At 41.8% G+C, this 25,513-nt stretch overlaps 2 protein-coding genes across 6 annotated transcripts in view; one reads left to right on the top strand and one right to left on the bottom strand.

Moving 5' to 3' along the window:
- LOC119465680 (Wilms tumor protein 1-interacting protein homolog) overlaps positions 1-13,002 on the top strand; it is a 79,321-nt gene extending 66,319 nt beyond the window's left edge. Inside the window, exons 8-10 of the mRNA XM_037726189.2 lie at positions 902-1,036; positions 7,355-7,422; positions 8,619-13,002. Of these exons, the coding sequence (XP_037582117.1) occupies positions 902-1,036; positions 7,355-7,399 (180 nt within the window). The 3' untranslated portion in view covers positions 7,400-7,422; positions 8,619-13,002. The remainder of the gene's footprint in view (positions 1-901; positions 1,037-7,354; positions 7,423-8,618) is intronic.
- Positions 13,003-20,391: 7,389 nt separating this feature from the next.
- Positions 20,392-25,513, bottom strand: part of LOC119465643 (protein FAM210B, mitochondrial-like) — a 30,138-nt gene continuing 25,016 nt past the window's right edge. For 4 of the 5 annotated variants that reach the window (XM_037726188.2, XM_049669467.1, XM_049669469.1 and 1 more), the window contains 2 exons: positions 20,911-21,061; positions 20,392-20,719 (listed from right to left, as the gene is read on the bottom strand). In XM_037726188.2, the coding sequence (XP_037582116.1) occupies positions 20,506-20,719; positions 20,911-21,061 (365 nt within the window). In that variant the 3' untranslated portion in view covers positions 20,392-20,505. Of the gene's footprint in view, positions 20,720-20,910; positions 21,062-21,141; positions 21,427-25,513 lie in introns of those variants that run through there. The other variant, XM_037726187.2, reaches the window with a different exon arrangement.

Genomic DNA, 25,513 nt, shown 5'->3' with positions numbered 1-25,513 from the left:
TCGCACAACATTAATTCCCACAGTGGATGGGATTTGCATAATTTTTTTTAAGCTGTCTTTGCTCATGTGATTCTTTTTCTAGATTTAGAAGCCAGAAAAATATTTCGTGTACAATTTGATATACAAAGCTCATATTTAAATATTTATGTATACCAGGTGTTCAAAATTAAGCTTTACAGAATTTTTAAAAATCGCCTGTGGCAGGTAGCATAATTCTTATCATTGCACTGGGTTATTCGAAGAGGCGGACATTAGTAGCATGAGAAATCGAAACACATATTCCATTTATTAACAAAAATTGACAAATTAGCTTCTTAATTACTTTACGGCACATATTGCAATTTACGAATTGTAGCCAGTGAGCTTGCAAGTCGCATCCACTTGAAATGAATTTCCAGGATGACACCAGTTTTGAGATATTATTTCCCAAAGTGTAGGACGAAATACATGGGCATTCCAGTTACTTTTGTGTTTCAATGTATAAAACAGCACTTTGGTAAAAAGTAAGTGGAACAACAGTGCATTTTTATGGCGAGTTTGATGGCACATACCTCCAAACTGGTGTCACTCTGGAAATTCATTCCAAGTGGATATGCCTGACAAGCTCACCGGCTACAACTCATAAGTTGCAATGTGTGTCGTAAAGTAATTGGCTAAGAAGTTAATTAGGGATTTTTTGTTAATTAGTTGAATATGTGTTTCGATTTCTCGTGCTACATAGTCCGCCTCATCAAATAACCCAGCTCAATGATAAGAATTAAGCTACCTGCTAAAGGCGATTTCTAAAAATTCTGTAAAACTTAAAAATGAACACCCTGTATACGTGAAATGGTAGAGAAATTTTACTGTTCAGATATCCCCAATTGCGTGCTCAGGGTAGTGTGGTCTACTGGCATTTCAGGAGTGCAGCCTGCAGCTGACAGATGAGCGGGACAAGCGTTGCTACCCACTGGATGGCCACTTGTTGTGCCAGGGTTGTCATGTGCGGAGGCTGCAGGCGCAGGGTTCTGTGGCCCGAGGGGAGCCGCCACCTCAGGTAATGATCCCCAACTTGAGCTACTGATCCACATTGCTGATTCATGTTTGCTATTGAGCTATTGAACCACATTTGTTGAAAGAGAGAGAGAGACATAACATTAGTCCCAAAGGAACTAAGGCCCCAGTCTGGGCCTCCTGGCTCAGGACATTCTGGATGTGCTGCACCAGAAGCGGCCGCCATAGTTATTCAAGCTTTCTGGGGGAGTGGCCCACTCCTCCCAGATGCCGGAACACTGGTTGGCTGGTAGTTTAGGAAGTATTGTCTTTCTGAAGATGACGTGCTGCACCAGAAGCGGCCACCATAGCTTTTCAACCTTTCTGGGCCCACTCCTCCCAGATGCCGGAACGCTGATTGGCTGTTAGTTTAGGAAGTATTGTCTTTCTGAAGTTGGAGTTGGGAGGGCACTCCCACAAGGTGTCTTTATTTGCTGGATAGGCCCTGCAGTGTTTGCAAGTGGGAAAGCCTGGGTCTGCTACTGTGGAATCCCAGATGAAGCCATTGGCATGTCAGATGTGCTAAATACAAATGTGCCTTTCACAGCATGGCCAGTGGATGAAACGTTGAGAATCAGTGTTCGTGTTAATGCCAGCCTACTGCCAGTCTGCTAGCTCAACTTAGTGTCATTTGAGTAGTTGCCTGCACCTGTCTGATTTCATTATACAGTAAAAACTCGTTAATTCGAATTTCGCGGGGACGCCCAATGAGTTCGAATTAAACCGAAATTCAAACTAACGAAATTCATTGAAAAAGCAGCAGGAATTGAGACCGGGTTGTTGGAAAATCACTCAAACTATTTACTTGCGAAAATAATCCGTGATCACTGTCTGTTTCTCTTCTTTGAATGCGATCGCCATAGCCTTGTTTTCTAACGCGCGAACGTGGCAGAAAGCATCCTCTGCGTCTTCCTCGAAGCTGAAGAATAGACGCGCGACACGCATAGCCTCCATTAGTTCTAAAGCTGAGGGCCGCGTGGGTGCATCATCCTCTTCGTCATCCGCACCTACATCGACGACGGGCGCTTCTCCACCAGTCACCTGCGCGATGATATCATCGTCGGTGATTGTGCTGCAGACCTCTGCACAGCGATCTGCATCGACGTAGTCGTCGAAGGTCACGTCCTCCAGCGCATCCCGCAATCCGGCAGGAATGACCACGGCCTCGCGCTCGTCGGGCTCGCAAGCTGTGCCCTCATTGGTCACACAAAAGCCACTGTGGCGGAAGCAATTGGCAACAGTTGTTGCCGTGACCTGATCCCAGGCCCGCACCAACATATGCAAGGCCGTGAGCAGCGTCACATCGTAGCGACACGGCACCGAACGACTTCGTAGCTCTGACGTACACGAGGCCTAGCGACTGAATGTGCGGCACACGATGCGAAGAGCGAGCGCAATCAATGACGACAGTGACGCCGCTGCGCTCGCGCCATCTATCGTTGAGCCTTGAAAGCTTGCGGCGGTAGTATAAAATACCACCACGCAGCGGCGCGCAGTTCGAATTATCGATAGAGGAGCCGATGCGCGCGTGAACTAACGAGTTGGTTAACCCATAGACGCCTATATATTGTGGCCGGACCATGACCATCAGTTCGAATTAACCCGAAAGTTCGAATTAATGAGGTGCGAATTAACGAGCTTTCACTGTAATCGTAATGTTTGTCTGTTTTTCAAACAGTACATTGAAGAAAGTTAATCGTGTTAATGTGGGCACCAACACTGCATTTGTAGACACAAGTGCATTATCACACTCAGTTGCTAAAGTCATTGCAGATTATTCCGTATTTGGTCTATAGGAAATATCTGTAAAATAACATTGCCATGACCAATCGTAATGATTAAAGACAAGACGGCATTGCATGCAAGACCCAAGCGAAGTGCTGAGAATAGTGAAGTGTCGATTAAAAAATGAGATGGCTTTCTTTATCAGAGGAAGGAGGGAGGTTTCCATAACCAAAGAGGCTTATAACATTTGAAGTCTCATTGAAGTGGATTCACAATTAGTGCCGACCATGTGTCAAGCATTTCATCTGGAACTCTCATCTTAACAGCATATACGAGGTCTGTTAGAAAAGTATTCGACCTTATATATATATTTTTTTTGCGAACACCTGATGGATATGAAACAAGCGTGCTTGCATCAGCCGACCTTGAACCTTCGTGCGCATGTGCAAATTTTTGCCCGCCTGCCAATAGCATCAGTCGCTGGGACGCAGCGTTTGAGTGAGGTAGTGCGCAGTGCTCTCGTCGGTTTTTTTTATTGCAAGGAAAATGACGGAACGACTGGAGCAGCGCTACTGCATCAAATTTTGTCAGAAACTGGGTGACAGCCAAGTGGAAATCATTCGGAAGATTCAGACGGCTTTCGGTGAAGATGCTATGAGCAGCACACAGATTGAGTGGTACAACCAGTTTAAAGACAGCCGCACATCGGTGGAGAGCGAGCCACGCTCCGGTCGGCCATCAACATGCCGAAAATGACCAGGTCATTGCCGAAATGAACATTATGGTGATGCGGGGCCGTCGTGGGAATATCCGAGAAATTGCGGAAGAGGTGGGCATCAGCACTTTTTCTGCACATTACATTATGACCGAAGATTTGGCCATAAAGAGAGTTGCGGCGAAATTCGTGTTGTAGCTGCTCGCGGTAGAGCAAAAGCAACTTCGTGTTGAAGTCTCACAGGACATGTTGGATTCCACAAACAGTGACCTCGACTTCATGAACATCATAATCACTGGTGACGAGTCTTGGGTGTACGGGTACGACCCGGAAATCAAATACCAGTCGTCACAGTGGAAGCATTCCACGTCACCAAGACCAAAGAAAGCCCGCCAAGTGCGCAGCAACATCAAAGTTATGCTGACTGCTTTCTTTGACTCCCGCGGTGTGGTACACCACGAGTACGCACCACAGGGTCAAACAATCACCAAAGATTGTTTGACCCTGTGGTGTCCTTCGTTGCCTACGTGATGCTGCGCGGCGCAAAAAACCGAAGTGGTGGTCAACAGAAAATTGGCGCATCTATCACGACAATGCTTCTGCACATTCCTCACACTTGATTCAGACTTTTTTGGCGAAAAACCAGACTCCTGTAGTTCAACAGGCTCCTTACTCTCCTGATATGGCCCCCTGTGACTTCTGGCTGTTTGGGACAAAATCAAGCGGCCATTGAAAGGAGCGCAATTTCAGACAAGATTATGGCTGCAACGACAGCTGAGCTAAACGCCATTCTGAAAGAGGCCTTTTCGGAATGCTTCCAACAATTGCAGCACCGCTGGGAGAAGTGCGTGGAGTCCCAAGGAGACTACTTTGAGGGTGATTAGGTTTCCAACGCTCCAGTTGTGCCAGTTTTTTTTCTTCGGCCAAAGGTCGGATACTTTTCTAACAGACCTCGTACTTAAAAACTTAGCGAAAATTTCTGGAGTGCTTTCCAAACTCTTATATGTGCTACCAGAAAAAGTATTCTAATTTGGGGCACAACTTCCCAGTTCAACATTAATAAAATCAACTCATTTCAAAACGGCAGTATAGCAAACGCTAGTAGTAATGTACCAGCTGAAAGTCTTTATCGCTCCTTTAATGTTTTAAAGTTTTCCCACTTGTACAGTTTTACCCTTGCTCACAAATACCAAAATAGTGTAAAGTCTAATAATAATGTATTCCTATCTTTGTGTGCTTGACAACTCTGATGATTTAATATACAGGGTGTTTCAGCGAACACTTTCAAAAATTCTTAAAGGTTGCCTGGGGCAGATAGCACAATTCTAGTTCATGAGCTGGTCTACTCGAAGAGGCGAACATTACTTGCATAAGAAATTAAAATGCATAATAGAATAATTAACAAAAATTCACTAATTAAGTTTTTAACTAATTACCTGATGGCCCATATTGCAATTTACAAATTGTAGCCGTGGAGTTCGCAAGGTGGATCCACTTAAAACGAATTCTCGGGATGACACCAGTTTCGAGATATTAATTCCCGAACTTTGCGGAGAAATGCATTGGCGTTCCAGTTAAGTTCTTAACAAAACGTTGCTTTATGCATTGAAGCACAAAATTATCTGGAACGCCAATGCATTTCTCCGCAAAGTTCGGGAATTAATATCTCAAAACTGGTGTCATCCTGAGAATTAATTCTAAGAGGTCCGTCTTGCGAACTCCACGGCTACAATTTGTAAATTGCAATATGGGCCATCAGGTAATTATTTAAAAACTTAATTAGTGAATTTTTGTTTTCATTTTTTCCTGGAAATAATGTCCGCCTCTTCGAGTAGACCACCTCATTAACTAGAATTGGGCTATCTGCCACAGGCAACCTTAAATAAATTTTGAAAGTGTTCGCTGAAACACCCTGTACGTCTGCATTTGTATGTGTGATATACAAATTTTCTGTTCATGAGTGGTATTTATGCTTCCCTGCTTGTATTTTTGGTGTTCTTTGTTTAGTTCTGAATATTGTATGTGTGTTTATATTTACTTTATTTTTTAGACTTACGTACATGGAAAAACTATGTAATATGTTATTTTACTTGTGCATGCATTTAATTTCGCTATTATGCATTCTTGTTTTTTTCCCTCCTCCCATGTCATATGCCATGTAACCAGGAACCCCTGATCCAATCAAGCTACTAAGTGTAGCTTTTTGTCTGGGGTGCCTCCCATAACATAGCAAAATAATTCTGATTCTGATTTTATTTATTTTTGAAACATTGCTATGAAGCTACATACTTCAATGAAGCGAAGTGTGTTTAATGAACGCACTCACCTGTGAGTGCGTTCTACAGCTAGTGTCACTAAGCTTTTCTGTGTCACTGCCTGCAAATGACACAACAGTACAGTGCCCTCACTCAGTGACATTAAACTTGCCCGTTTGAGAAAGGTAATACTGTCAAGCAAGTTCCAGGCTTTTGCAAGTCTTTTGAACGCAGTTAGCTGCATGGGAGATGAAAACAGCAGTGTCACAGAGAGAACTTTTGTAGAAGCATGCCAGTCATAGGACAGTTTTACTTACAACTAATAATTTTTCATGATAGCAAGCTTTCATGTAGCTTTTCTGTAGGAAAAATTGTGTTGCCCTAGTTGGTGCTTGTGTGAAAAACAAAGGAAATTAGAACTGCTGTTGTTATCTGTAAGGGGTGAGTACATTCCATACATAAAAGCTCAGAAAAGGGAGCAGCTTGGAGATTCAAGGCAGGTATTGTACATATTGCATTGAAGACAAGCTTGCAAACCACCAAAAAAATGAATAAATCTAAATTAATGGTGACTATTGGACTGCTTCAGCTGAAGCCAGCAGGAGAAGACCATGGTCCATCAGTCTCTGAGAGCAAGCGTGAAAAGCTTCCAAGCCGCACGAGTGAATTTTAAAATGGCACTTCGTACTTTGCAAAAAAAAAAAAAAGTGAATAGAAAGGATCCTGGTGCAGAAGTCTTACAGCTGACAAAGCCTTGGCATGTCAGTATATGTGGCATTGGCACCAGCAGTTTACAAACACAAAACTGTAATGACATGGAATCCAAAAACGCTTTGGACTGAGCCTTGAGTACATTTTAAAGAACGCATGATGGTCACAATTAATCCAGAGCCCTTGGCTCGGCAGCTCTCATAGCCTCTGTGTTAATCTGGGCCATTAAATCCAATCATTTAAACAACTTTGAGGTCACTTTCAGTGCTTGTAGTGGATGAGTGTACGAATTAAATTAGGAATATTACCAGAATATGCAAGTTTGATTTGAAGAAACAGAACTTGTGATCACTTCAGGAGATGATAACAAGTGGCATATTCATTATTTAGCCAATTTTTAGCTAGCTTTGGAAATGTAACCAAAAAAATAAAACAAAAAGGAAAGCAATTTACTTGTGTGGTAGTATTTTGATGCTAGCGTTTAAGATGAGGCCGTAGACATGATGAGAAATTTACACTTTTTAGTCTGAATGTTTTGTTCCACTCTAACAACATAAGCATTTCTTCTAACCTACTCATTTGTATCACTTCACTTTTGCTGGGGTACAGAAAAATTTTTGACCCTAATTTTTCACACTTGTCAGTGGTGTTGGATTCGGATTAAAGGCATAAAATATGAAGTGCAGTGCATGCAGCATGCACTGACTGCTATGCTCCGACATTGTGCTTAGGAACATTGTCTTTTGAAAAAGGCCAAAAGCTTTAAATTTATTCATTGTATTGTTAATTTCAGTTAATATTGCTTCTTTAACCTGCAACGCATGTTTCAAAGCTTTTCTAGTGATTTTAAACACAGATGTTAAAGTTGGACGAGGCCTTCTTGTTTATTTCTATTGTTTTTTGTTTCGTTTTTTAGGGTGCACAAGCGCAGATTGTATGGAATGGAGCACAGCTACATTAGGCCTTGGTACATTTCTCTCTCAGGTAAGCAGTCGCAGTTGCCCAATCATGTCCACACAGATTTCAGTAGAAATCTTGCAGTCTATAAAACATCACATTGCTTCAGTGATAATTCTAGTGGCTTTGATGGTGCAACAGTAATCACTGTCTGTTATCACTGGCCAAAGTGTTTGAGCTGTCACGGGTAAACTTACGATGTTGATCAGATTTCTACAAAATGGATGGCAAACTGAGTTTAGCCCGCATTCCCTGTAGGTCATTGCTATGTTGTTTCTTTTACTTTACTATTACATGGTTCCCTAATATATCTCGTAAAAATTATTTATATTATGGTGTTACATAAATAGAACAACCAACTACAGACATCCCTTCCAGCTAAAGCAATGACTTGTTTAAGCTGAAATTTGTGTTAAATGGTAGCATTTCACACTTGGGTTCACTTTAATAGCATATTTTCATGCATTACTTACTTTTTTGTCCACAATAAGTATGAGTCTGCGGTGATGCCAAACAAAAATTTGGATTTCACTGCAATGAGGCAGTGGTGCCATCTGTCGTTACTTAGGTGAAATAGCCACCTTTTTGACTGTAGCAATGACATATGATGCCACTGTAGTAGCAAAATAGACATCTTTGGAGTGGAATCGCCATGCACTTCAGATTTATTGCGAACGAAAAAGGGCAAGTAATGCACAGAAACCTAGTTTTAAAGTGAACTCACTGCGAAATACTACCTCTGTGCAAAATTTCAGCCCAAGCAAGTGAGTGGTTTAGCTGTTAGGGTTGTCGATAGTTGGTGCTATTTATATAACATTCAATATATTGCAATGTTCTCATTCTGTCAAATTGTTTGTTGTCAGACACTTTGCAATTTCAGTAATATGCTGTTTCCGGGCTTGTAAATAACATATTCAAGAATAAATTTTAACTTATCAAGTCACAGTAATTAATTTAAGGGAATCAGAGTCACTAGAGTCATCTTCATTCCACCTCCTGGTATACTTGTTGTACAAGCAGTGTGTAAAAGGCGTTTAATGTAGGCTGATTAGCTATAACATAAGCTCATCAAATGTCACGTTCCATCCCTTGCTTGAATTTTTCATTGGTTGTAAAATTTTATTGCAATCGTTCACCATGAAATCAGGATTTCTACTGTTCTAGTGAATCTGATTTGCTGCTGTCGTCTGAAAGTCTGCCCTTGCCCTTACCATTTATTCCAGGGCTGGTCCTTAAGAGGAACAAAAAAAAAAAAAGAAAACTAAAAAAAACCACAAGAGTTGCCTGAAGATGGAGGGCACCCTTTCTTTTGGAGCAAGCAGTGCCAATTCAACATTCAACTCTTTGAGAAAAATTTTTATACATATATATATATATATATGTATGATGTATATGCATAGCACTTTTTTTTATCTGAGTGAATGAAAGGTTTGGTGAAGAGACTTGCAAGGGCATCTTGTTTAAATGACCAATGTGCTGGTCACCAACGGATGAGGGATGCATACGTGTGCTGGGTGGTATGGCTGGAACATGTACATAGCACTTGCACATGAAGAACAGTGGGCATGGTGTGTAAAATCATGGTACTGTAAAAAGCTGGCGGTCCAAAGTGGCACCAACCACTGTCGTGCCTGCAGCCCATTTTTCCTGTTTTCTGTGTATTTTTTTCTTCCTTGCCCAAGAGAGTAGTTCTGAAGCACACACACACAATTTACTGGCCTGAAGGCATATTATCTGCACACCTGACGCATTCTGGCTGGGTGAATGGTGCAGTGAAGCCATGTACAGTCCAGAGCAACTTGAATGCAGCTGCCAGAGTGTAATGAAGTACAGTTAAACCTGCTTATAATGAACCTCCATATAACGAATTCCTGGATATAACAAAGTTTTTCTATTCCCCGCCGTTACTCCATAGAAGCACATGTATTTGAGACCTCTACTTAACGAAGTGGCAGCAGGAGACCCCCTCGAAATAACGAATTTTTCCCGCCGACAACCTAGAGATTTTGCCCCAAATTTTGTCATTTTTGCGCGAGCAGCAATCGGAAGCGCCTTCTCCACCGCGACGGAATGCGAAGCGGCGGCGGCGCACTTGGCGCGCTCGAATTCACGGCGACTGTGAGGCGAGAGCGAGCGCACATGTGCGTGCGTGCGTACGCGAGGCGGGCCTGCAGTTGTATTTCTGTTTGAAAGCATGAGGTGCGCGGTACTGTAAAGTATTTTTTTCTTTTTTCCTCTCTTTTGGTCACGGAAAACGGGTGCGCGTTACAGTCGAGGACGTGTTAAAATCGAGTAAATACGGTAAGCGTTTCTTTTTAGAATTTTCGTGCCGAACCTGCATATAACGAAATCCTCTTTATAACGAAGTTTTTCAGGACTTTGTCAATTTTGTTATATCCGGGTTTAACTGTAATCATAAAAGAAGCAGTGTGACCTTCAAAGCAGTTGGAAATTCTGTGGCTTTCACTCGCCCTTTTGGCTTGCACATGCAATGGTCGTCACTCTATGGCCAAAAGTTTTTCTTTGTTTTAAAGCGCTCGTGGCCATAGAGTTTGCTGCGTTTCTGGATGTTTTAGCATTCTAAAAGGTGTAACTTAAGTACAGCAGACTTCCATTGATTTGACCTTGGTTAATTAGACTTTTTGCTTAATTCAAACGCCCTGGGAGAAACAATACTTTGGCTATGTAAGATTTTTTTTTTTTTTTTTAGTTTTAACACGACAGCATGTTGCGTCAGTTAATTCAAATCCACACTGGCCCCCCTCATGCATGCAACGGTTACTAAAACCTTGAAAACAAGAAATTCAGCAGACGGCACTCCTAGTTTCCTAGGCGAAGACAGTGATGACAGCAACCTGCCCTGCAGTGGTGAGGATGACTTGCACTGTGCCCTAGGCGAAGTCTCGTTAATGATTTTGTCAGCATGGACGATAGTGTTGACGTCTGTAGGCCACTGGCCGACGACATCTATAGCTATTGTAATGTTGTATTGAAGTAGTCTGTCGATGACAATGGACTATTTCAAGTAATAAAAAAAAGATTTGAATTCATTCTTTCTGCCTGCCGTTCGTTAATTCAACCTTTCAGATAATGCGATTAGAACTTGCAGTCCTACAAGGGTCAAATTAAAGGGAATCTACTGTATATGTTGCCCGGTGAGGACTTAGTTCTTCACAATGTTTCAAAACCTGAGAAATTAAATGAATTGATTAGTGCAGAGTTGTGCTGGATAAATGCCAGTGTTCCTGCTCCCCACCTCCTCATTTTTGCTTTTCATAGATGTATGTGTGCAAGCTTCATCATGTTTTAAGCTCCTTTGGCAGCTGTTCACGAGTTACACACACTACATTTGTTCCTTCATAAAGTTTCAATTTGTAGTGTTAAGGGATTTAAAGCAGTTTTCCATTCATTATAGTACTGCCTTTTTGTTTTCTGCCTTTTTTTTTAACTGCTTGCATAATCAACCATGCAGAGCCAAAAAAAGCTGGATTTTCCAAGGGGTGGTGCAGGAATACATGCAAAAGCTTTGTTCTCATAGATATGCGCATGCTCATAGCACATCATTCACTTGTGACAGGAACAGTATCTCTTCCCTTTACCCTGCCAGCTTTTTTTTTTTTTTTTTCTCCTCAAACAGTTGTTTTCATGAGCAGCTTGTCATCCGTCGTTACATTTTAAATGCCTGATTTTTTTCACATTTTGTATGCACATACAGTCCTTTGTGCTCTGATTTATATTGACAAACTGTCTCACAGAAGATGAGAAAGGAAACTTATAGAGGTGCAAATTCCAATAAACGCAACTGTGCTTTTGCATATGCATTGTTGGTACCAAACTGCGGTGTGCTGATGCCTGAATTTATAATGTACCATTAGAATACTCTGCTTTGACTTAAAAGTTATGAACAAGTCATGCAGAAATGCCATTGGCCTATGATGAACCATTGTTAGAGTTTCTATACAATGACATTTCTTAAGCATTCCATGCAACATAAGCATCTAGAAGAACCAGTGTAAAGGTTAAAGGATTACATTATATAGAGAGCTGTGTCATCAGTTTACACTAGATACAAGTTTTTTTGCCTTACAAGATCTAGAACAGTTTAAATGTAATGTCTCTAGATCAAAAAAGTAGAGGCTGCAGAATATTGCACATCTGCCTTGCCATCTCATTTTTGCTGAAATTATTTTGTGGTCTAAGATTACCACCCTTAGACACTATTATGTCATGTAGGAACCAAGGTTTCCTTTGGTGCCTACACATATAAATAAAAACTTGGCCACATTTCACCTGTGTGCTTGTTTTTTGTTTAGCTTTTATGGTCAGTGGGAATGAAATTTACTTGCTATCTTTGATAGTTGTAGAAATAGTGGAGGTTTGCATTCAGAAAAGTGCTTGTTTGTTTGTCTTGTGGGGACTGTGCCACTTTGTTATGCCTGAAATTTGGTGTTTAAATGTGTGGCCTTTTGCCTCATGTTGTTGATGCACTTAGTGCACTGATCAACAGTAAAGTATAGATTGCAGTAATATGACTGTTTACATTTCATGCAAGACATACCACATTTGTAGTTTACCTCTTAGAATGTTTCTATATATTGTGTGAAAATGCAAGTGCCTGTAGGTTTGCACTTGTGCACGACTAATAAATTGGCCTTGCAACAAGGAAAACATAAGTATGTTAACTTAAGGCCCCTTGAAATATATATTCTTTATGCATTGCAGTAGTGATCACAGCGCTGCAGCTGTGGCATTTTGCTGCTCAGCACGAAATGGTGGGTTTGGCTGCATTTAGATTGATGCAGAACACAAAACCTAAGGTGCTTCAAAGGAGTCAAGGTTTCCACCCCAGCATCCCTCATATCCCAGCTGTAGTGTGGGACACAAAAAATTGATGGATCAATAGTATAATCACGGTTTCAAAAGACAAGTACCTGTGCACATCCTTGCTGCCACAAGTGTTATTTTAATCTAAGAGCATCATGGCATGGACAGCACCTGAAGTGATGTCCAGTTAGCACACTTGGTTTTGCCTTTCTGTGAACTATATTCATTCTGCTGTTGGTTGTTTTAATGGCCAAGAAGAAGACATGCTGAGGGGCTGTGTTCTCTATAAGTGTGGTTGTCACTGTACAGCTTGCATTCATATCTTTGCATGTGAATCTTGCTGTACGAGTGTCGCAGCAGCGAGCTTCAAAGTAGGAATGCAACAACAGATTGGCAATTTTACTGTGCATCTATTTATATATATGACTACAGGTCATAGTTTTTCCTGTGTGGTAGGTAAACAGAGCCCTAAAACAAAATGTGCTATGTTTTCAAGCTGTTTAGTTTGGGAATAGAAGTTTTATCATGAGTCATCTTTGTTAGTTGTAATGTGGACATCTCTGTCCTAAGAAAAAGCACCATAAAGATGGAATTGTGCTCCATCAGACGGCTGGAAGCACTTCCACATTGTACAATTTATAGAAGTATCACGTTGATTTGCACTTTTTCCTGTACAGATGAATACAAATGGACCATATTTTTTCTTGTGCAAATAAGTGGTGATATAAAGGTTTCATTTTTTTTTTTTTTTTCATTTGTACAGTTCATTGACAATAAACTTTTGCTAATTGTCTGGCTTCTGTCGTCTGCACTACATCAACAAGCCCAAGTAGCAAAGCATTTGCAGTAATGTAACATTTTTTCTTCTCATAAAGAGCTAATGCTTGGAGCTAGGTTTACTTTCAAGTGGAACTAATTAATCACATTCAATGCTGCTAACTTTGGCAGTTCAGGTTCAGAGGCAATGCCTTTAACTGCTGCCCACCACATTTATTTTTACAAGCGGGCACGGCACAGATATTGACATGCGAGGGGGTACCCAAAGGTAACCGGAATTATTTTTTAAAAGCTATGTATTTATTTTTTACAAAACAACCTCATCACCTTCAAAGTACTCTCCATTACACCTAATACATTTGTCCAATCTGCGATTCCATTCTTCGAAACATTTTTCAAATTCGTCTGTTTTGATGGCTGATAGCTAGCTCCTTTCTCGTTTTTTTCCTTCACCTCTTCTATGTCGTGAACTCTCAGTCCTTTCACGCTCTTCTTCAATCGAGGAAACAAAAAAAAGTCGCACGGAGTGAGGTCGGGTGAGTAAGGGGCGTGGGGCAAGGGAGTCGTGCTATTTTTTTTATTTTTTTGCCAAAAACTGGCACACTGAGATGGCTGCGTGAGCTGGTGCATTGTCATGGTGCAAGAACCAGTTCCCCGACTTCCACAAATCAGGCCTTTATTGCCGCACATGATTTCGCAATCTCTTCAGTAGTACTTCTAAATAAAAAGCTGAAATAGCATGACTCCCTTGCCTCACGCCCCTTACTCACCTGACGTGGCTCGGTGCGACTTTTTTATTGTTTCCTTGAATGAAGAAGAACATAAAAGGCCGGCGAGTTTGCGACGTAGAAGAGGTGAAGGAAAAAACCAGAAAGGCGCTATCAGCCATCAAAACAGACGAATTTGAAAAATGTTTCGAAGAATGGAATCGCAGATTGGACTAATGGAGAGTACTTTGAAGGTGATAAGTTTGTGTTGTAAAAAATAAATACGTAGCTTTTAAAAAAGAGTTCCAGTTACTTTTGGGTACCCCCTCGTACAATCAGGGCCTTTTGAGATCTTGTACATTATTAACACAAATAGTTACATTTAAAAAATTACTCAGAATGAGGTCCCATGGAAAATCCTATGTAAAAGGGACCTCGTGAGACTGCGTGTACAGGATATGTATGTAAAAAACGGGCAGGCAATTATTCATATAACTAATAGTATGTACAGTGCCAAAACAAAGGTGCAGTGACTATACATGCAGAAAGAGCAAACTAAGTAACAACTTACAATGATGCAACAACATACGAAATACATGAATTATTGGGTGTGAGTGCAGTGTGAAACAGCGGTGCAGTGGCGAGTGAAACAAACAGGTTAAAAAGTTTAATAGTCATTCCAAGATTTGTTAAAAAAATTATTCTCAAAATGTTCTTTTTTTTTTTTTAGTATACGTCTTGCAACAGGAGGCTTTCCACTTAAAATGCAATGTGCGAGAGTCGTCAATATATACAAGAAAGGTGACTGAAACGATCTTTGCAACTACCGTCCTATTTTTATCTTCGCAATTTTTTCAAAAGGACTGGAGAAAATTGTAAACGTTTCACATACTTCGTTGACCATTTTAAAATTTTAAACCCAGTACAGTATGGTTTTCAAAAAAATAAATTAACAGAGCTTGCCTTTCTTGCACAGAAAGAATTTATACTCAAAAATTTTCTAAATCATGACTTAGTTTCAGGTGTTTTTTTTCGACTTCACAAAAGCTTTAGATAGCCTTAGTCATCAAGTTCTCCTCCAAAAGCTTCATCACTATGGTATAAGGGGTAATGCCCACTCTTTAATATCATCGTACTTACGACACCGTACACGGTATGTAGAGATTAACGGGTTCGCATCTTCCTTCAAACAGGTCAGTCTAAGAGTGCTTCAGGGAAGTATTTTAGGCCCATTTTTATTTGTTATATATCAACGATATCGTTACCACTGATAAGATGGTGAAGTACGTCATTTACACTGATGATACGAGCCTCCTCTTCTCTGGTCGCTCCACCGCTGATTTAGCAAATCATGCCAACATTGCTCTAGATTTAATTCAACTATGGTCCACACAAAACCACCTAAAACCAAATGTCAGTCAAACTAAAGTGGTAAGTTTCACCCGCGTCGCTAAGAGCTTCCTCTGTACCCTCTATTTATCAATAGAAGATCAGTTGAATACGTTCAGTCCTTCAAAACTCTTGGCATCTATTTTTCTGCAACTATGTCATGGGATGCACACGTTGACTTCTTGGTTGGCAAGCTTTCAGGCACTACTGGTTTCTTGCAGCGGAATTGTGCAATCTTCCCGGTATCTGTTAATCTACTTCTGTATAACTCATTATTCTCTTCTATTCTTAATTATGGTGCTCTTGTTTGGGGCACAACTACAAACGTTAATATTACAAAGCTATTGTTATTAAAAAAGCGAATTATTAGATTATTTTGCAAAATGCCTTATTTGTCTCACACAGCCGAATTATTTGCAAAATTGCACATAGTTAAAGTCCCTTCACTTTATGTATTTAGGCTTTCTCACTGTTATATGTGTAAAGAAGAAAGACACTGCATTGCAAAGCCTTGCCAATCTTAAAAGAAGCACAGTTACATATGACATTCTTTCATTCTTTTCATTGTTGAACTGTTTCATATGTTAACATATTACATTGTCGCGTTATCTATTTCTGTAGAAAAATATTTCATTTCCCTAAAATTGCTTCTTAGACATATATGTTGCCTCTCACTTCTGTGGTTTAAAATATTTCAACCATCTTTGTAATGTAATATCTTCCCTGTGTACTCTGTTTTGTTCTGCGAACTGCCCGTTGCTGTCATTCGGAAGGGCAGCCACCTCGTCAAGCTAGTCGCTGTTTTTTGTGACTGCTCCTTTCTTTCTTTCGCAGAAAGATAAATAAAGCATTGAACTGAATCGAAATAATGATGTGGTATGAGACGATTTAATGGTGATAGGCATGCATTCCAGACAGAGTGAAAGAAAGCATTTTGTTTTCCATAATTAATGTTAACTTTAGGTAGTAGTAAATAATGGTGCTTGGTAAAGCTAATTGTATTTGTGAGATGCTTTGAGGGTATGGAACTTGAGGGATATTGCAATATATTTGCTAAACAGATGAAAATGAGCACCGCTAACTTGGAAAAACCCTTTACAAGAGAAAAGGAGGATACCGTTATTATAATACACAGTTAGTCTTAAAGTCCCGAGGTCATTGAATATGATAATGCGGAGAGCTTGTGTAGTTGATGTAAACGATTAAGATGGGCCCACGTATTTGCTGCCCCTAGTCTGTAAACAATAGGTGAGATGACTATAAGAACTATAAAGGACATATGTACTGTGGAGAGTATTAACAAGAATTTATTAATACGCAAATATGAAAGCAGCTTTTATTGTAAGTGCTTTAACTCGTTTGTCAAAACGAGACAAAGAAATGAAATAATGGAAGGGCTAATAATGCCTGAATCCATATAAAGATGCATGGCCGAAAAAAGAAAATTGTGCGGGTGACAAATCATAAAGCTGGTTTCCATGGAATTTATATTGGTTGGTTTTTACCACACCAGGGGATATAATGCGCAGAATCAGGATACTAATGTCATACGAATGTGTAAAAGGCAGTGGACCTAACCTGTGGAACTTCTTGGTTAACAGTACGCAAGTCGGAATGTTGGAAAGCTGCTAGCTTGAGGCCCAATTAAGATTATTACAAATAAGTGTTGTGCAGGTCTGGAAATATCAAAGTGCTTTGTTTTCAAAAAGAGATAAGATTATTACAAATAAGTGTTGTGCAGGCCTGGAAATATCAAAATACTTTATTTTCAAAAAGAGAATACGATTATTCATTTTAGAATGCTTTGTCAGATTATTAAGTACAGCTCCAGTACAAATGCCAGCAATATAATTACAAATTCAATTATGCCCAGAATAAACTTATTTAAATGAAGTAATCTTGCTGAAATGTGTCAAAATGCACAAAACCCTGATGCAGCATAGCCCAAGTTGCTTTTGAATTAATATACACAATTTAATTAACAATACACTGTGCAAAATTCCCTTCAATCTGCACACTGCCCGAGAACATTTGCAGACAACTATGAGCTGGGAAGCATTGCATAGCAGAATTTCAAATTTTTGGAACATTTAAGTGCAAGTCATTACAGCATGCACGCACATGTGCTAACTGTAATCACATACTGGAATGTCAGCTTGCATAAGTTTTTCCATCCACATGATTATGGATGCTGTGCACAAGTGCACAGCCCCATGTTGTATGTACACATTTCACTTAAGACTTCTGCTGTGTGTGCAAAACCAGCGGAGATGTTCATTTGTATGAAATCATGGCACACCAGCTCGCAATAACCTGTTTAGTTGCAAGGAAGTACTATCCTTACGATCTGAGCCCAGTAATCTGTGCTCGTAGCAGAGAGCTTAGTTTTGTTCAAAACTCTGCCTGCTTTTTCCTTCTACTTCCCGAAATCCCCTGCCACTTTTCATGTATATTCTTTTGTACTTCTAATCACAATGGCCATTGCCCAGATTTCTTAAAATTTTGCACTACTAAACAGTGCCTCCAGCAGAAGAAAAAGCAAAGAAATCTCGGTCATGATTCTGTAGCAAGGCCTTTTCTTATGCTATTCTTTTCCCCGCTTTTCGTGCTTCGTCAGTGGCAAGAGCGACGCCCCGCCCGCTTTATCAATGGGATCAGCTGCCCATGAGCAGTGGATGATAAGATGGCATAATATTGAGCAGAAAGCATCGTTACAAAATCGTGGCCCCCATTACCGATTGGGCAGTGGAGCCATCTGGTGGAAGAGAACAATACCCCTGAACCAATACTATGGTCCCTTAAATCAAGTGCTGTGCTAAAAGGTCGCACCACAATCTTGGGATCATGCTGATAAACAAGCTTTGGCACGATGATGAGCAGAGCACATGGCGTACTGTACTGCATCAGCACAGCACCACAGTTTTGAGTGCAGTTAGAATGATGAAAAGGAGTGGAAACCCTCAAGAGTGCAGAAGCAGCAGTACGTGTTTATTGACAGCATAATTTGTACAAAGCACATTTGTAAACCGTTTGCTTGAAAGATTCATAAGGAGATGCTCTTTAAGCCCGACATATCCAATACTTTTCATAAAAGGTGCTACATAACCTTTTGAGTGCATCAAACTGCACTTGTTTCCTAGAGGAATGCTACTGCATTCACTTTAGGAGAGTGAAAGAAAAACGCGTTAGAATATGAGCACATGGTTCGCTGCACTCTGCAAGAGAAGTGACCTAGTGCAGAAAATAAAGGCCAAACTTTCCTTTCCTGAATTTTGCACCAGTACGTTGGCATCACCTCATGGATTTCAAGTAACCTCTCGTATTTTGGCTGTTTGGGTTGAGAAAGAGTACTCGGAATTACTTGGTTGGGTCGTCCTTTGCCTTTATAATGCAATGTAGTCCTTTACCAAGAAACCAGACCTGAGTAGGCACTGTCAAGGTCCATGAAATCGCAGCAAGCTGGTGCAGAAACTTCACGGCGGCATCACCATCCTTTAATCTTTGCTGACTTACCAAGCTTGCCTAGCAATGGCTCCTTTGCTACTGGCCTGTGTGAGTAATGTATTCAAAACTTACTAAGTAAGCAGAATATATTGATAAATTGCTGCGTGAAATTGTATTTAGAAGGAATGGTCCAATCTTCAGTGACATCCACAAACAGCTCAGTTTATGTAAGTCAACACACTATTGCTCTTATGACTGTTATGAATGTACTAGCAATGCCTTTTAAGTTGAGGTCTCTCTTAGGTGGAGCCATTGGAACTCTAGTAGGGTTGGTGTTGCGAGCTTCGCAGCTTCCACATACTTCAATGGAAGCAGTGACCTCGAAAATGGGAGGTCAAGGTACAGGGGAAGCAGTTAGCCCCAGTCTCTGGGATGATCGCCACTGCAGATATTCAGCCAGGAAGCACAGTGACATAAAGGTGCCGACTCGCCCACTCCAGTGCCCCACCAGCTGCTTAGCACCATTTAACATCCCTTCACATGCACCACCAGACTGGAGCAGCACTTAGCTTTCACAGCATGGGTGGAAATGTGCAGATGTATCAATTTAAAGCACAGCTTTTCACCCAATTTGTACTACTCTATCATGGCCATGGCACTGCTGCATTAGTGGAAATGAGAGCACAGAGGCACTGCTTATTCATCTATTGTTGCCACCTTGGCACAGTGTTGAGTGTAAGTAAAATTCAGAATGTGTTAGCATATTCGTCCCACTAAATATAACAACTTTGAACTTTTCTGTTCAGCTGTTTCTGTATCTCATTAGAACACTAGCTTTTGTTTAATTCCACCCACTCCAGTGATCGATTGTTTACTTTTTTCCCCCCACTACGTTTCATTATTTTCGTCTTTCTTCAATCTACCTTTTGAACGAAATTTCTTTCCTGCATTATAGCAGACTTGGGAAAAGCCCAAGTCCATTATCCCTATATTTGATCATTGAAAATACTTCCAAGACATGTTCCCATGACAGATGTGTGCTTTAATGATTTTGGTGATGTTAGGCAACTAAATTTGCCATACTTTTCTGGCAACTAAATTTGCCATAGTTTTCTGAGAACTATAGTGATAATGGTGGGATAAAGTGCTCAATAAACAACGAAAACATGCACATGTTGCTTCTGATCATTTTACAGGCAGACATGAGTAAGAACCAGGCAAGGAGGTTCTGTAATGCTGTCCTTGATGAAAATGGCCTATGTGGACTGTGGGATATAGACATCCCACTTTTAGTTTGTTTTCAATTAGTTTTCAGATTTAACTTTTGTGGACCATACCTGATCAAGAAGACACTCGTAATGTTTCAGACACTAAACCTGATCTCTTGTGTCCATCGAAGGGTTAAGAAAGGTGAGGTGGACATAACTGATCTGGAGCCCTCCACAATGTTGTCCCTCATAACCCACTGCGCAGTTTCGGGATGTTAATCCCAAAAATTTGTTTGGCAATGCAAGATTCTATTAAAATCACCATGCCTTGACTATACGTGATCACATATCTCTCATGGTGTTAAGCAAATCCTTTTTGAGACGTCATTTAGTCCTCTCCTAAGCTACATGATGAATAACGCATTCACAGGGGAAAAAGTAATATGCATAAATGCACCCAGGTTTCTGCAACATCACCAGGAAACATTTGTCCGAGAAATAAAATTGGCAGACTTTTAAAAAAAGGCAATGGAGGATGCATCGTACAGCGTACGGACCACAAATTTTGCTCAGTAAACATTCTTGTTGCATTCCCATAAGGGAGTACGTTTTCCGACAAGGAAAATCGTTATCTAAAGAAACACCAGTCAGCTCAAATCGGCCATTTTATTCAACTTAAGGTACAGCTGTTTAACAAGAACTTGCGACTTGCGAATATCTACATACATAAATTTCGGACATGGGTAAGCGCTAATGTCCACTCAATATCTGAAGCCCCAAATGCCATTGCGCCGCAACCACCGCACGAGGATCGGCGTTGTAGACAAAGTAATGCCCATGCGCACGGGGGTAAATAGTTTGTGCACCGCGTACGCAAGTACAAGTGTACCACTTCCACCAGCCATCTTTGAGTTCACCCACTGCGAGTCCATGCTGAAACCAAGCTTCTCTGCAACTGCCGTCAAGTCTACACCACTGAAAAGGAATAAGTACCAACATTAGAGATGCAGTGGAGACGTAATCGCGACCGGAACAAATGAAAAGTAGCGAGAAGAGCAATCCTGGGTGATGACACACATTTGCTGCCGTTGGTGGATTTATTGCACCCTGAATCGTCACTATTTATTCATCATTAATAAAGTGTTACGAAATCATTGGTACATTACCTCGAAACAAGCACGTAGCAGATGCCGAAGGATGTAAATGACAACACGACGTGGAACGCCACCATTGCACTACCGTACTCCTTGATTGCATGCTTCCACTTCTCTTTTCTCGACACCGGAGCAGACTTGTTGCCAGCATCACCTTGAGACACTGCATGAAAAAGTGCGGCGAGGCGACGATGAACGAGAGTTGCAAAGTTGCAAGAACTGCAGTCGAGTGCAACAACTTACGAGCGGAACACCTGTGTAGTGCCGACACAGCGCTGGAAAACGGCGCCGGTGCGCTTAATAATAGAGGTTTTCCGAGGCGATTCGTACCCTGTGATGTGTGGATCAAAGCACTGCAAGGATAGCTTGTGCGTAGCGTTCGAAAAAAAAGTGTCGGCGCTCGCGATTGCGCACCAAACAATGTCGCAGAAAGCATATCAATTCAAAGAGCCAACTAGCAACTGCCGCAAACAAAACATCGCAACATCGCCGCTATCTCGCGCACATGACTTTTCTTTCGTTGGATTGCATTGGATCAATGCAAGCCAAGTACCGGATCGTTAAATTCAGAGGAACAAAATTTTGATAGCCATTTTACTGAAAATTTTATTAGGTTCATTGCAAGTTACAAAATTATTTTTTAACTGCACTGCAGTTAGGCTTATGTAGTGCACAAATTTTACTCTATGCAAAAATCGCAACTTTAAAAAGTTTCGGTTTTTGTTTCCGCTGCGTTTAATCTGTGAAGAGGAGACAGATGGGAGCATTGGGTCACTGTTTACGTGACTTCACGCATAATATTTAGGAAGGTACGCTTCACGCCTACCTTACGAGCTGTATTTGTCATTGACTTATTCATGAGGTTTAGCGTCCCAAAGCAACACTACGCATGTGAGAGGGGACGACAAGAGCACATGAACGCACAGCTTAATTAAAGGAAACTGAGACTTCCACCCAAATGTAGCAATTCGCTACTATGGAAACCCAACCGGGTTCCTCTAAAGAAAGCCTCGCAGTTGAAGAAAAATTCGTCCTGGTGGACGAATTTTTCTTCAACTGCGAGGCTTTCTTTAGAGGAACCCGGTTGGGTTTCCATAGTAGCGAATTGCTACATTTGGGTGGAAGTCTCAGTTCCCTTTAATTACTTATCTCCACCTAGCGGATTTCCGCTGAACTATTACATCGAACGCACAGCTTCATGTTCATGTGTTTGTTTGCCCTTATGTTTTTCGAAGGCTCTTCTGTCTTCGTCTTTGCGCTACGATGGTATTCCAAAATGGCAGTACGACGTGGGAGCGGCCCGCTACGTGCTGACGGGTGGCCCGCTACGTGCTGACCATACCATACAAAGAAACTCGCATCGCAAGCCTAGCGGGTTCAGAAAATTTACTATGAGTAACTATGCCGAAAACTTCATTGTCCTTTTCCGATTTTTTTTTAACTTCGGAAGAAGCAGAAATAAACTTTATTTAAAGAGCCGGCACTTTGCTTTTAGTGGCCCCAGGTGTCAGCTCGAAGTCCTTGGACTCGGGCGGCATGTTCGGCTTGCCGGACGGCCCCTGCAGCCGGGGCAATGGCGGGAATGAGCGAGCTCGAGGCTTCCTTTAATCTAGTAACGCCTGCCGTTTTGGGCGCGTCGCGAACGGCGGCGGTTTCGGTACCGTTGTTGCCGGCACATTCCCAGGGCATGTGTCGCAGCGTTGCTCTGTGTCCGCACGCTTTACACGCATCAGTCGGGTATAAGCTCTTCGGAAACGTTTTTTAGAGCCGGTAACATTTACTCGAAATACGTCAGTACATAATAATTATCTGCCCGGGCGGCCATCATTTGCAAGAAAAACCAAAGCAATCAATTCACTTATTAAATTATATTGGGTACGTATAGTAATTAAGTTCTCAGTTACAAGCCTTACATCACATGTTTATGTACGAAAGTTGAAGGGAGCCGCCATAAAGGTCTAGTTACGGGTTTCTACATTTTAACATGGCCATGCAGACCGAAATAACTGTCGTCAAATTATTCGGTCAATTTACCTGTTTACGCAAGAACTTAGACAGTTTTCGAGTAGAGGCCGCAAAGAAACAGTGCTGTACACGTTCCTCTAAAAAAGGAACCGTTCCTCGTTCGTTCCCAATCTTGGAACGAGTTCCCGTTACAAGTTCCTTTAATGCGAAAGGAACGCGTTCCAGTTACACTTCTAACATTGGAACGTGTCGTTACATTAACATTACATTTGATTTTTTTAATTAAAGTATAATGTCGCATAATCCTGAGGCGAAATAAAGTGAGCAATTTAAAACTCGCATCGAACTACGTATATTATACGAATTTGAACATCGCCGGCGGCAGATTATCTGTAGATAAAACGAATCCAAAGAAACGCTCCGATAGACAAAGTTTTTCAGGGAGCACCGGACATACTCCTGCAACTTTGGTGCTCGTCTATGACAAGTGCAGCGCATATGGCACTTTCCACTTCGGTCTTCAGATGGGCAAATAGAAAGATACTCACATGCACCAGTATCCTCCTGAGACCCGAAAACAACGGAACATAATCGCTCTTCAAGGTGGTTTTTATTGTCTACTGTTATGTCTTGAACTTGAAAAACAATTTTAAAAATTTATATGCCACGGTACATGGAGACGCAGCCAAAAGCTGCGTCTCCATGTACGTTAAAAAAAGTAACTCTCTGCGTCATCTCATCATGTTTGCTATGGTAAAAACTGCATTTCATTGTTTAAACGCTGAGATGAAGATGGAACTACGTGTAATACATTGCCATGTTGCTGCCGCGTCCGGTATTTTCACGCAATCTGGGTGACTTCGAAACATGCCTCGAGGTTGCTTTCGGCCGTCTGGGACGATACAGAGGTCTGACCAATTTATTGTCAAATTTCTCGAAAGCGGATGACAAGTATTAATAGAAGTAAACTATACTTCTTTACAGTTACACATGCACCGTACTTCATACCCAAAGTGAATATTTTGCGCAATCACTTCCGAGTGAATTACGAAAAAAAAAAGTTTAAGGCACTGTGCAACGTATTGTACAAGGGGTCTTAGGGGGATATAATTAAATTTCTTGCCCAAGAAACCACATAGAAAGGAACAATACATGGGCGTGTAACGAATGCTTGTGAAAAAAAATGTCTAGAATACATATTCGCAATTCAGTAAAGACCCTTGTTTGAACTCGGCAAGAGTTGCGTACATCTCGATGTAGGTGTGCGACAGGCCGGCATGGAGGAAAGAAACTAGGTCGTGGATATTGTGCCGGCAGCCGGCATTTTACCACTCACGGATATTTTGCCGGCATTCCTAAATAAACGCATCACTGTTTTGATGATCCAAATATAATCTCACTATCAGGGAGGGAGCAGTCTACCTGACTGGAGCAGTATTTTTTTTTTTTTGGGGGGGGGTGTTGCTACGCTGCGCTCCGCAACACCCCAATGACCGCTGCATTCGCGTCCGCAGCCGCGGCGCCGGGGCTCAACCGACCGCGCCACCTATCAGAGAGGGGAAAAAAAAAAACCAAAGCGTGATACCAAGAGAAAAAAATTCGAGCTAAGGCGGGATTCGAACTAGCGTACGCCTGCAGGTCTCAAGGCGAGCGTCGTAACCACCAGGCCATACAGCCACGCTTCGAGAACATGCATTCATGCGAGCCAGCTAATGATGCCATTTTAGCCCATAACATTTTAAATAATTGCTGGTATGAAAAAAAATGTCGCTGTTTCGCCCGAAAAGCGAAGCATCAATTGCGATAGCAAATTAGTAGAGAGCTATTCAGAGTAAGGATAGTAGTTTTATCGGCTGCATAAACTTGGACACATTCGCTTACTAACTGAATTAACAAGCGTGGGGTCAGCGCGCACAAGCAAACATGAATAGATCACACTGAATGACCACAGACAACGACTGTCAAAACGCTGGCAGCAAGCGCAGCCACCGCAGCGGGCGAAGGTTCGTGCGGTCTATCGCTTCAGCGGAAACTGAGCGGCGAATGCACAGCGCATACAAAGGTCAGAGCCGTGTGGAGATAAGAGACGGTGCGGGCGACCACCACAAGCGGGCAAAGTACAAGCCCACTTGTTGGCAGAGTAGAAGCTGCCCCCCCCCCTCCCCCGCGCTGCCTTCCCGCTTTCTTGCTTTCGCTTTGGTGATTGAGTGGCTAGTTCCCCTTGCGCTCTTGTTGCAAGATATTCATTTGGTGCCTCAGCACAGCGTCGCCCCGCATCCCTCCCTCCCATACCCCCATGGCCTTTCGCGCGACGGTCGCGTTTGCTTTCCGCCGTGCGTTCGCTCTCCGTGATAGCGCGCGACGCGTCCCCCGCGCGCTTTCACTCGCGTATACGGCGCGCGGCGACGATTTTATCGCCCTTGGACTTTATACGGAACCTCACGGCGACGCCGACGGCAGAAATCCGGTTGAAGTGTCCATATAATTGCTATCGCAATAAATCAATTACGTTTAATTATGGGAACTTACTATAACGAATAAATAAATTTTTGGCTGTGGTCCCGCAGTCACGGCAGCCAATTGGACGACAGTGCCGGCATATTATCCGGGGGCGGTAAAATGCCGGCTGCCGGCACAATATCCACTCCAA

The sequence above is a fragment of the Dermacentor silvarum genome, chromosome 1, assembly GCF_013339745.2.
Source record: "Dermacentor silvarum isolate Dsil-2018 chromosome 1, BIME_Dsil_1.4, whole genome shotgun sequence".
NCBI classification, from domain to species: Eukaryota; Metazoa; Arthropoda; class Arachnida; order Ixodida; family Ixodidae; genus Dermacentor; species Dermacentor silvarum.
This window is presented reverse-complemented; position numbering and strand designations above follow the sequence as displayed.